At 40.9% G+C, this 12,201-nt stretch overlaps 1 protein-coding gene across 5 annotated transcripts in view; it reads left to right on the top strand.

The window, feature by feature from the left end:
- The window catches only part of LOC115377643 (histone acetyltransferase p300-like), a 39,155-nt gene that overhangs the window by 16,189 nt on the left and 10,765 nt on the right, over positions 1 to 12,201 (top strand). For 3 of the 5 annotated variants that reach the window (XM_030077538.1, XM_030077537.1, XM_030077536.1), the window contains exons 3-7: positions 881 to 994; positions 1,897 to 1,987; positions 2,433 to 2,489; positions 3,006 to 3,123; positions 3,229 to 3,319. In XM_030077538.1, the coding sequence (XP_029933398.1) occupies positions 881 to 994; positions 1,897 to 1,987; positions 2,433 to 2,489; positions 3,006 to 3,123; positions 3,229 to 3,319 (471 nt within the window). The remainder of the gene's footprint in view (positions 1 to 880; positions 995 to 1,896; positions 1,988 to 2,432; positions 2,490 to 3,005; positions 3,124 to 3,228; positions 3,320 to 12,201) is intronic. The other 2 variants (XM_030077539.1, XM_030077540.1) reach the window with 1 other exon arrangement.

Below are 12,201 nucleotides of genomic sequence, written 5' to 3'. Positions count from 1 at the left end.
GACTGAATCCGAATTTGATACCATCATGATGCTCTTTATCGTGATGGTATCATGATTACTCTTAATTTGAAAGCGTCTTACAGTCTCCTGCCTTTATGAGAATAACAAAATGAGGGGGAGGAGGAGTGCTTTGCTGTGTTATTAACATTACATCTCTGGCAGTGGAGAGCAGCCTCTCTGCTGCACCGTTAGCTCCAGGGAACATCATTGTCCATGATGCTGAGCGGGCTCGGGGTTGTTGAGGTGAAACAGACTGAGCGCTGAGTTATTTTCTTCACCTCAGAGTCAGAGTGGATTTAAGTTGTTTGAGTGCTGCACCGTGTGTTGATATTGTTTGTTACTTTTATAAGGTTAGCAATATACCATATACTTGTCTCAAAAAGGCTATTGAGTCATTAAATCAAAACATACTTGGCACCTGCTGTCTTTTTTGAGGGTGAATTACAAGATAACACTAATGTGTGCACTGTAGAATGTCCAGGTGTTGCACTACTCTTGCAATTTGGTTCCACCTTTTTCGTTATGTTGACGTCTCATGCTGGAATTTTCCACAAAGACTTGAGTTAGATAGGCAGGGAAAAGCCTGGTTATGTGGTTCATATACTCAGTAGGTAGCTACGATGTGTTCCTGTTGTTTGACAGGCAAGCTTGTTTCTGCTTAAAGGTTAACTTCCTGGCACAATCTTCTGTGTAGACAAAAATGTATTTTTGATTAAGCAGCTCTTTTTTGGTAACAGTGTCCTGGCAGTTGTAATTCTTTTTTGTATTTCCCTGAATGTGCTTTCTTTGTTCATTTCATGTTCTCTTACTATTCCTTCACTCCACGTGTAACTCTTTCTCACTCTTTACGCTCTCTCTGTGCTCCCTCTGTGATCCTCAGTGGCTCACTGTGCGTCGTCCAGGCAGATCATCTCCCACTGGAAGAACTGCACACGACACGACTGTCCTGTCTGCCTGCCACTGAAGAATGCCGGGGACAAGAGGAACCCGCAGTGTGAGTGTCTGTATCTGACCATGCAGCACAACAGTAAAACCTTAATTGTGATCATGCTCTTGACTGCATCTCAGTGCATCTTCAGTCTAGCTGGACCAAGCAGCTGGCATTTGATTAAAAGTACCATGCTAACTGTCTTATTGTGGGAGTCAAACTGCTAACCCTGAGCTTTTCAGGACCTGTAATGCAGGGGTTTTCAAACCGTTTCATGTTCTGGACCCCCAAGTTGACTTTCAAAAAGCTACGGATCCTATTTGAAGAGATTTTGTCCTATAGAGACGGTGATGATAAGCAATTTTGACTTGTGTTAAGTATTAAATACCTGTGAAAAGAATCTGAGCCATTTACAGATATTTAAACACAAGAAATCTGACACTGATGCATTGATCACTGATCTGATGTTTTAAATACATTATTTTAATAATAATAAATAATTATAACCATAAATATAGTTTTCTTGTTATGCCAATTTTCAAGTACTTTTTTTGTTGTTGTAAATTAGCATTTTTTTTCAGTAAAGTTCTTTAAGCTTGTTATGAATTTGGTATCACCTATTTCCCATGCTTTTTGAAGAAATCGTGAATTTTCACAGGTTTGAAAGGGTTAAATTGTTTTGAGTTAACTTTTTAAAACAAGTATAAAATGTTAATTTAACATTTTTTACTCATAAGCAAGGTTTTTGTTGCCGTTTTGTAATGCTGTAAATGGTGACTGCAGTTTTCAAATTTACTACAAATGAATAGCGGCCCTCAATATCAGTTATTGGTGTCTGTAATTACTAATTTAATTTAATTACTAATTTAATTTAAAATTTTCCTGCTTCAGGCTTTAGTTTCAACACTTGATGCTGAGCAGGAGTTTGATCACATCCTAACATCTGTCCTGTTGTGTCCTGAGTGCAGTTGACAATCCGCCGGCAGCGAACAGAGGAGCGGGAGAGGCCCCTGAGAACCAACAGGCCAACCAGCTGCAAGACGTTGTGAACAACCAGGGGTGAGGAGGAACACACACACACACACACACACACACACACACACGCACACACACAGAGCTCAGTAGGGGTGTCAATCACAAGCTTCATCACAACACTTTGACATGTGCTGATATCACAAAGTCTGTGATCAATATCAGACAATACTATCCACTGCCTCGGTTTCAGGTGTAAAGGTGGAAATGGTGACATAAGCGCGCTGTGAGAATTTCAAAAAGGTCGTGATGTGACGTGAAAGATGATGATGATGATGACGATGATTGATGGTGTCACTTTGCATCGGTCCTGTTGTTGAATCGATGGATTGTCATGTCCCCGCAGCTCAGCATGCAGGTCTTCAGGCAGCGGATTTTTAGTGTGTGTGTGGTTTTGTTTTGGTTTTCCAGTTAAATCATAAAGCCATTCTCTCTCTCTCTCTCTCTCTTTCTCTCTCTCTCTCTCCTCCAGGAGGAGCTGGCATGAGAACATCTCACAGGACCTGCGAACCTACTTGGTGCACAGACTGTAAGGATCAGCATGTGCAGATTCTTTATTGTTTTACTGATCTTGGATAGATTTTATTTCTCCAGCTGCTCGCATTGCTTGTGTGCTTCAATGAGCAAAAATGGCTTATAGGCTGCCTAGAAATATGCTTTGTCATGAATTGCCAAAATGAGAAAAAAGCTATATACTGCCATGCATCACTCTAATGCTGATTTCCACAAAAACTAATAGAGGAAGAATCCAGAAGTACATTTTCCTGCTGTGTTATGGCTGCTGAGTGAAAAATCAAAGCTAAGATACAAGTTACATTTTTGCAGCCATACCACTTTTGCATTTATTAATTAGACAGCGCTCAATAAAGAAATGACTTTTGTATTCCTAACAGGAAAACAGCATTAGAAATGCTACTAATTGCTACTCCTCAGGCTGTGGCTGTTGAATACCTCAGTGCCTTGGTTATGGAAAAAAAACAAAACAAAACAATACTAGCAAAAAAAAAAAAAAAAAAGCGATTCCTCCCTCTTCCTCCACCCACAGCGTTCAGGCCATCTTCCCCACCCCGGGCCCCGCTGACCTGAAGGATCGGCAGATGGAGAACCTGGTGGCCTACGCCAGGAGAGTCGAGAGCAACATGTATGAGTCGGCCAACAGCAGAGTAAGCATCTCTGTGCTTTGGTGTTTCCCTTCTCGTTTCTCGTTTCGACAGCTCACTCTTTGTTGTTTTGTCGTTTTCCTCTCCCCTCTTCCTCCCTTCTGCCAGGATGAGTACTACCACCTGCTCGCAGAGAAGATCTACAAGATCCAGAAGGAGCTGGAGGAGAAGAGGAGGAAGAGGAGGAAGAGGATGCTCCGTGAGTGGACACACACACACACACACACACACACACAGATTGCCTAGATCTCATTGCTCTCCTTGTGTGTCGTCGTCTCACAGCGCTTCCTCTGATCCACAGCTGATTTTGAGTTTTTGTAAATGAGCTTTCTCCTTTCATCTCTTTTAGCAGAGACAGGCAGCTTCTCTCAAAAAATAAAATAAAATCGTACAAATGAGTAAAAGCACAGCCTTTGGATAACACATGTGCTGTGATGATTCAGTTAACTGAGACTCTTTAACTTCAGTCATTTACTTCACTTGACTAAAACATAAATTAAAAAATAGAGATTTCAACCAGATGAATCTGCACTGTGTAAAGTTGAACTTTTTCAATATCCTAGTGAAATTAGTACTCTATTACTTTATACGCTGCTGTTAAATACTCAAATTCTGCACCCCAGAGGTTTAATGAGGGCCATTTGTTGTTCTGGATCGTTTGTTCCTTCATCATTAAACAAGCTCAAATTTGGACAAAGTAGTCGACTTCATCCTGATACCAAAATTTACACAACCAGTAAATATTATTACACAACAACACATGGGGAATTCTTTAGATCAGTCTGTACCTTGTGATTCAGCATCAGCAGGATCTGCATGACAAAACCTCGTTGTTCAGATGAATAAATACTGACAACACATGTAATAAAATATTCTTGTGGCCCTTGAACGATTGTGGTGAAAGTAGACTACTGTATTATTATTATTATTATTATTTGGTCACCCAAATGATCACGTTTTTCTGTCATTTTTCTCCTCCAGGAAATCCAAAGGCCTTGAAGTCATACTGCCGGATCGCCATCCAAGGTCACCTGACAAGGGTCAAGAGGATGCACTGCATCGACCAACTGGAAATACCAAAATGTCTCATTAGCTACTTGCAGCAGAATCCGGCTCACGACCAAATTTTATAGCTCAACAAACTGGAGTCAAGTGACGTGAAACTTCATTTGTATCTGGATTACAGCGCAGCCACTGAAACTGCTAGGCTCCTTTGACATGACAAACGCTTTTCCGGCCCCGACCACAAACTAAGTCACACACTTGATGCTCTCTTGCTACCTGCGAGCACTGTTATATCTTTTTTTTTTTAAGTGGCACATTTTACCTAAGCAAGCAAGAGGGCAGTTGCCTCTAACCATTATCTAACCTCAGGCTCTGCATTGGCACTTAAAGACATTCTTATGTTTCCTCCTGTGGTTTTGTAGCAGCAGAAATTTTTGTAGCACAGAAAAAAACATGCTGAATAACAATATTTAGTGAACAAATTTGAACCAAGAATCGATCGATCATTTTTTTTTTTTTTTTTAGGTGAGCAAAATATTAAATTCCCCATGAGGTTTGGCTTCTGTTGCTCTTAATACTGCAGTAGAGTAATTCTGATGATGTACTAAGAAATTAGAAGGTCTGAGCTTTCACAAGAGCCAAAGCGAATGCCTGCAGTCAATGGCCTCTTTTCCACCAAAGAGGTTCCAGGGCTGGTTCAGAGCCAGTGCCTGACTTAGCACCGCTTCTTTGTTTTTCCACCACCCAAGAACCGGCCAAACTGGTTCCAAACCGGTTCCAGGCAAGCACCAACTTCAAGCAGGGGCTAAACGGGCCAGAGAAAGAACCGATGATGCGACCCACCACGTCATTGGTGGGCGGGGTTACAGACCCAAACAGGAACAGCAAACGCTATGAACCACCATTTTTAATACAAAAATCAACTGGTTGCATTCTCAGCAAATAAAAAGCAGTATGCTAGCAATAAATGCGTTTTTCGCCTCTGGAACGCAATGTAGGCTTGTAAAGACACGAGTAGCACTTGCATCACTATGATGAAGTCGTCCATGTTGGTGATTGTGATTCCGAGCGAGCATCTTTCACACCCACACACAGTCACGTGATCACGTTTTCCGCTGATGTAATGACGTGGGTCTGATTTGGCTCCTCTTGGCTCTTGGCCGATGGAAAAGCAAACAGTTCTTGGTTGGAAACAGTTAAGCACTAGCTCTAGCACCAGGTTCTTTTTGGTGGAAAAGAGGCAAAAGTGTCTCAGGAGATGCAGCCATTTTAATTTGGACATTTTCAGCCTTGTTCTTACAAACAGGGCCAGGCTTGTTGAGGAGCAAGCTCATCTGTCCAAGTGTGACTTCAGCAACCTACAGGGAGTCCAACGCGCGGCCACCCGGACTCAAACTTGTACTAAAATCAGGGACCACATCGTACGGGTTCAGAAATCTCCTCACTGGCTCCTTAACACTTAATTCTTATGGACCAAATCACCGAGCTGTTGCCCTGACAACCTCCTTCAGGAGGAAAACAGTTTTTTCATTTAAACTGTGGTAGACTGGTAGTCTGTGGTTGTCAGACTACCTAGTGTAATGAACAGCATTAACTGATTGGATGAGGGGCGAAACGTCCTCTAGACATATAACATACAAGTCCAGTTGACCTGATTCACTTTCCATGAAATAACTGTTACATTCAAACAAGCTGGTCTGAAAAGTCTGATGTCTCTGAAGGGATTATTGTATGATTAATTTATTTTTCTGTATTGCTTAGTCACTGTTTGGCTAACCCTAATTCTAAACAAGGGCGCCATCTAGCTGCTAGCTGAAGGCCAGTAGTTTGCAGAGCAGCTTTGCTCTTCTCAGGAAAATCTGAAAAATCACCACCTTAAAAAAAAAAATCAGCACCTTAAAGCACATCTTTGTAATGCTGCATTGTGCCTTTAATCTTTTTTTCTTCTGAAGCACCTTGAACTGCATTTTGTACGTGAATGTATGCTGTCTAAAATCATGTTGCCTTAGTCCTTACAGAACGTTTCTTCTCTTAATGTGCCATTTCTGTTAGCCTGTCTCTAAGTTTAATATATTATATGTGTAATTATGCACTGTGGTTCAGTGGCACAGTGATTGTGCATACATTTTTCCAAAGTCACATAAAAATAATCTAAATTGCACAGTTTGGCATCGTGTTATTTTGTTGAAGCTGTGAGGTTTGATGTTGTGCAGGTCCTTCAGCGGGGAACGTTTCCCTCGAGGTGTCGGCCTCCTCGTCTTTCAGTGACGAACGAGAGATACAGGAACAGAATCCTCCAGAAGATATTTGTTGGACATCCTGGTGGCTAATTTGGCCGAGTTTTATGTGTAATTATGACCTCCTATAGGTTTCTAGTTGCTCATGATAAATTCAATGGTCCTTGAAAGAATCAAAACTAAGCTTTTATGCATAAGACAACCTTTTAAGGGTGATGTTAAGAATTGGTGGGAAACTAAAACATGTTTACTCTGTCACTTTTCATTCATGTGGAAATGTGTGGAAATGGGTGCAAGGCTGATGTTAAGAGGTAATTTCTCTGTTTTTTTTTTTTTTTTTACCTCACCACAAAAGGATTTCCTCGAAGCTGCAGGAGCACTGCAGCTCCTTCAAGTGTGTAACACGGCCTGCAGAATAATAATATAAAAAACATATCAACTGTCAAAGTAACCTCAAGTAAAGTAGAACTTGTTAGACTCTGAGTACATGTAGCCTAGATCATTTATAGATTTAAGTGAATGCTAAATTTCCTCGAAAAAACAAAAACAAAAAAAAACTGCAACCCCTGGAGAGCTCTCGACTAGAGGAAAAAATGTCCATCAAATATTGAGGTTTTACAATTTTCACCTAGCAAATGTAAAATGTATAAATCTTAGTAAAACAAATTAAACTAAGTGCAAATTTTTCCCATGTAATGACTATGACATAGTAATATGATTACTTTAATTAATATCTGAGTAAACATGTATAAATGGAATGGGGAAAAAAACAATCAATTTAATTTGCAAGAAAAAAATCATAATCATCGCTGTTTATATCAGTGAGGACGGACATTATCAAACGGCCGCATCACCGCCGAGACAATAATAACGGTCAAACACACCCTCTTGTGTAATGACGCTTAAAAACCTCATCACTGAAAATATTACTCCGCCTATATCTTGCCTGAGTCTGTGTGGTTTCCATGGCAATACGAAACGTTTCACTGAAACCCTGACGTGTGAAGAGAAAATTAAACACAAGAACATCATTGCATTTGTTAAGTTTGCATTTTTATTATAGTCTGTTATACAGGCTATAATAAAATAAACCGGACGCCAAAATTCAATCACGTCAGCACATCAGGTTGACAGCCTGAATAAAATCATATAGCCTACTGAGCTGCGTTAGAATTTAGCAGGAACAAAAGGCAAATGTAAAGGCCGACTCGCCCTCTTGAATGAAGCGTAGGCTACAAATGATCCTTTTTCACATTTGCATCAGCGAGCTGTCAATCAGGCCCATTCTCTCACCCAGGAATAATTTCCCCCCCAAAAATATTTAGAGCTAATTAATTGTGCCATTTTAAATGAGAGTCAGCTATAACAGGCAGCTGTTAGCCAAGCTGAAGTGCTGCTTCAAATCAGTGTTACATCCTTTCTCTGATACAGAGAGTCGTCAGCAAAATCTAACGGATATTTTTTTTTATGCCGTCACTATCCTTTTTTTTTTTTTTTTTTTGTTTGTTATGCAAATCTTTATTTGACATCAAGAGAAATACAGACAATAAGGATGTAAGGATTTCACAAATATCTAAAGAAAATAACAGGTACAATAAGTGTAAATAAAATAAAATATGGCACACAGGATTTAAGGTGCTTTGTTTTCATATTATTTTCATATTATTTTGGGGTTACAGAATATAACCTTAAAATGCAGAAGTGTGCGTTCACATTTCTTATTTGTCATTAGCTCTAAAGGATCAATATAATATTTTAATTCTACAACAAAAACATTAAAGTTAGGTAGGGTCTTGGAAAATTTCATCCTGTGGATGTGAAACTTGCATTAGAGTCATAAGATTTATTATGAAACATATTGTTTTGTTTTTATATTCAAATTTTGAGATAATATCTCTGGGTCCTAATTTGATGGGCTGTCTTGTTTTATGAAGGATGAATTTTTCCATGTCCCTCCAAAATATTAAAGACATTTGGCAAACATAGAACAAATGTAAAATTGTCTCTGGCTCATCTCCACAGAAAGTACACATTTCGTCCACATCAGCAAAACTGGAAATCGACTTATTACAAGGATAAATATTATGTAAAATTTTAAAATGAACCTCTCTGATCTTGAGGGACAGAACTGGAAGGGACACAACCACGTTCTATGCCAGTTTATTCCACTCAATTGTGAATCCCAAATGAACTTTTCCTCTTGGTGAAATCTTATTATGTCTCTATAAAATTTTCCTGACATGTTTGTTTGTGCATTTGTTAGCCATTATATCAAACCCACCAATCATTAGAGAAGGTATTTGAACATTAACTTTTTGATAACTTAAATGACATTTTATTAACTCAATCATACCAGTGGGGATAGCCTTCACAATAGAAACAAACTCTCTGTAGGCCTATTTGACTGGAAAGGCCTTCTAGGAAGTTTTCATAACTATAAAGCCTTCCACAGTGGTGGAGAGTAACGGAGTAAATTTACTTGAGTACTGTACTTAAGTATAGACTCTGAGGATTTGTACTTTACTTGAGTATTAGATTTCTTTGATACTTATTACTCTTACTCGAATACATTTCCAAGACAAATATTTTTACTCTTACTCGAGTAAATTTCTAGGAAAGCTGAAAAGTACTCGTTACTTTAAGGTCGGCTGTTTTTGTTGTTGTTGTTGTTTGTTTTGTTTATTCTAAAATACTATTGGACACAAGCTGTGTTTGTCAAAGAAGGAAACCTATCACAGTACACGTTCTCCACTGGGATCTACGTAAAAGCGGAAATATGGCATCCCCTACCCATATAGGGATAACGCCAAAGTAACCACGCTCTTTAGACTCACAACTCAAAACAAGACTGCGACAATGGCGGCATCAGGAGAAGAAAGAGATGAATCCGCTGACTACGAGTTTCATTCTTATGATCCTCTTATGCTCTCATTCATTGTACTTGTTTTTATAGGTGTTTCTGCAGGCTTTGTATAACATTGTGGTTCTACACGCAAGCACATTAGTGCAGGTGGTTTCCAAGAGTTAATTCTCTGAAACAAGAGTTACAAGGTCCTATAAATTGTACTTGCTTTTAAATGTACTCTTAAGTACATTTAAAAGCAAGTAGCCTACTTTTTTACTCTTACTCGAGTAACATGTCGACTGAGCTACTTTTACTTGTAACGGAGTAATTTTGACCAGTAGTATTTTTACTCTTACTCAAGTACTGGGGTCGAGTAGGCCTACTCTGTCCATCTCTGGCCTTCCATTATAATCTAACGGATATGATCGGTCAAGGAAAATCCTTTCACGCCGTAATAGTCCAGTAATTTTAGGCCAAAATTGGGGTCAACCTAGGACAAATTGCAAGAGAAGCAAACTCAACTGATTTTGTATCCTCAGTTTGTCCTGAGTGAGGGGAAAAAAGTCTAGACTTTTTTTGTATAGACTTTTTCCCCCTCACTCAGGACAAACTGAGGATACAAAATCAGTTGAGTTTGCTTCTCTTGCAATTTGTCCTAGGTTTTTTCATAAAATGACTGGACTATAATGCTCTCCTCATTTGGACTCGTCGTTCAATGGATCCTCTGATTGGGCAGGCCATGGTTCGGCAAACAGCTGATTGGCCAGGGGGCGGTGCTTTATGTAGGATTAGGATAGGCTTTCTATCCCGATCAGAGGTGAACCAGCTTTGTGATACAGAAAATCCGGAGTTGAGCCTGAAGTTATCTCGCTAACCCCTTAATCCCGCTTCGTGATACAGGCCTCAGCTCGTAACCATTGTCCGTTCGTTGTTTTCAACGGTCGCTAAAGCTTTGTTTTCCACCCAGGCTAAAACCGGATGTGACGTTTGTGGGCGTTCCTGTCTAGCTCCGTGTGTGTGTGTGTGTGTGTGTGTGTGTGTGTGTGTGTGTGTGTGTGTGTGTGTGTGTGTGTGTGTGTGTGTGTGTTGCAGAGAACGGAGTTGTCGCCACTCTCTGTACAGGCACTCTACGGTGAGGCAGCTGCTGCATGATTCAGGGCTATAAACGACAACAGAAAGTGTGTTCGGGCTGGTAAAGTTTCGTCCCGAGGAGGGCAGGAAGACGCCAAGAAGCACCTGCACCGCCAGAGACGAAGAGGAAGAAGAGGAGGAAGAGGAGGAAGTGGCTCTGGTCCGCAGCAATATGGCCGACAACGCAGCGGACTCCTCGGCATCTTCTGCCTCCAACGGCGACAGAAACGGTAAATTCAGTTCAATTCAAAACACTTTATTTCTCCCCGAGGGGCAATTTAAAAGGCACAAGGAGCAGCATTAGTTAAGTATTGTGTTGTTTTCCTCGGTAACATTTTGTTACAGTGTTACAGCTGTTTTACGCAATTAAATTAAACTTTGAGCTGCCCGGGTTTGAGAAGGAGGAGGAAGAGGAGGCAGCAAACACACAACACACCTCATGCTAATCTAAAACTCAAAGTAAACTCACTCAGAAACTGATATTAATGCATATTTGAATTAGGTACATTAATCATTTTGATGGCTTTTTATGTTTGTGTGAGGAAGAAATGGCGGACAGAGTGGTGTACTACGAAGCAGGTTTAGTGGGTTAGCGAGGTATGTTGAGTCTAAAGCCAGGCTTTCCTGTATCACGAAGGTGGCTCTCTTTAGTTTTAACCCGGCTAGGTCACCATGGTAACTTATGCTTAGCCCTGGTTATAAAAGCGGTGCTATCTCACCCAGGTGAAATCACAAAGTAGTAATTTTTGTCCGGTGATTGGTGGCACATATGCACAGTGCAGGTATAGTCTAACTATTGCCCCTTTTCCATTAGTATCTACTCAGCTCGACTCTACTCGCCTCGACACGGTTAAGTGAGTGGCACCTCGCCGTGGGTGGAGTCGTCATAGCGAGGCGGCGCACCGTCCAGCTCCGTCTGGATTCTTTGGGCCGCCAACAAGCTCAGAAAAGTCTCCACGTCTTCATTTGGCCGCGGTAGCGATTTGCTTGCCATTTTCTGACTTTGCTAACTTCAGTGGTGGTCAATGTGCACGGTCGCCAGGGTTGCCAGATCTGTGAGACAAAAGCAGCCAAACAGCAACTCAAAACCAGCCCAAAACCCGCCCAACCGGGTATAAAAACGGCCCAAAAATCAGCCCAATACCAGAACTCAAAATATGCCCATAAAAATCCATATATGTTGCTTTTAAAGTCCAACAGCATTGCTATAATTGCAAAATGCACTATCATATCTATAAAATAACATCATAAACATTAAAGGCAATTTCCCAGGCAAAGGCAATTGAAAATCATTTCAGCTCACCTGTTAAACTGCTGGCTGTCTCCATCACCAAAAAGAACGGGAAAAAACTCCATGAACTTGAACTATTTACAGCGTTGTCCAGTTTCTTTTTAGACATGTTGAGATCCCTCGCCCTGGTCCCTGTCATACAGAACTGTATTGAACAAGGCCACAGTTATGCTACAGGTCTGCCCAAGCCCAACCCGCGGACAAAATTTGTCACCAGCGGCAACACTTAAAAAGTAGCCCAATTTGGCGGAAAAAACGCGGACTTGGCAACCCTGACGGGTCGCTGTTGCCGTTTTTTTTTTTTTTTTTTTAATGTCGGGTTTTGTTTTCGTGCAGGAGTTGCTCTCGTCACTCCCTGTCCAATCAGTTGCCTGCACGGCGTTTACGTCGCATTTTCAGCTCGACTCAGCTCGCCTGGAACCCCGGCTGAGTAGGTGCTAAAATGGGACCTGCTACCAGGTACTACCACCTAATGGAAAAGCTCTGGAAAGCTCTCAAACCGCGCCGAGTCGAGCTGAGTAGGTACCAGTGGAAAAGGGGCATATTAGTGGTGCACAGACTTCACGTTTGTT

The sequence above is a fragment of the Myripristis murdjan genome, chromosome 19 (genome assembly GCF_902150065.1).
Source record: "Myripristis murdjan chromosome 19, fMyrMur1.1, whole genome shotgun sequence".
NCBI lineage: Eukaryota > Metazoa > Chordata > Actinopteri > Holocentriformes > Holocentridae > Myripristis > Myripristis murdjan.
This window is presented reverse-complemented; position numbering and strand designations above follow the sequence as displayed.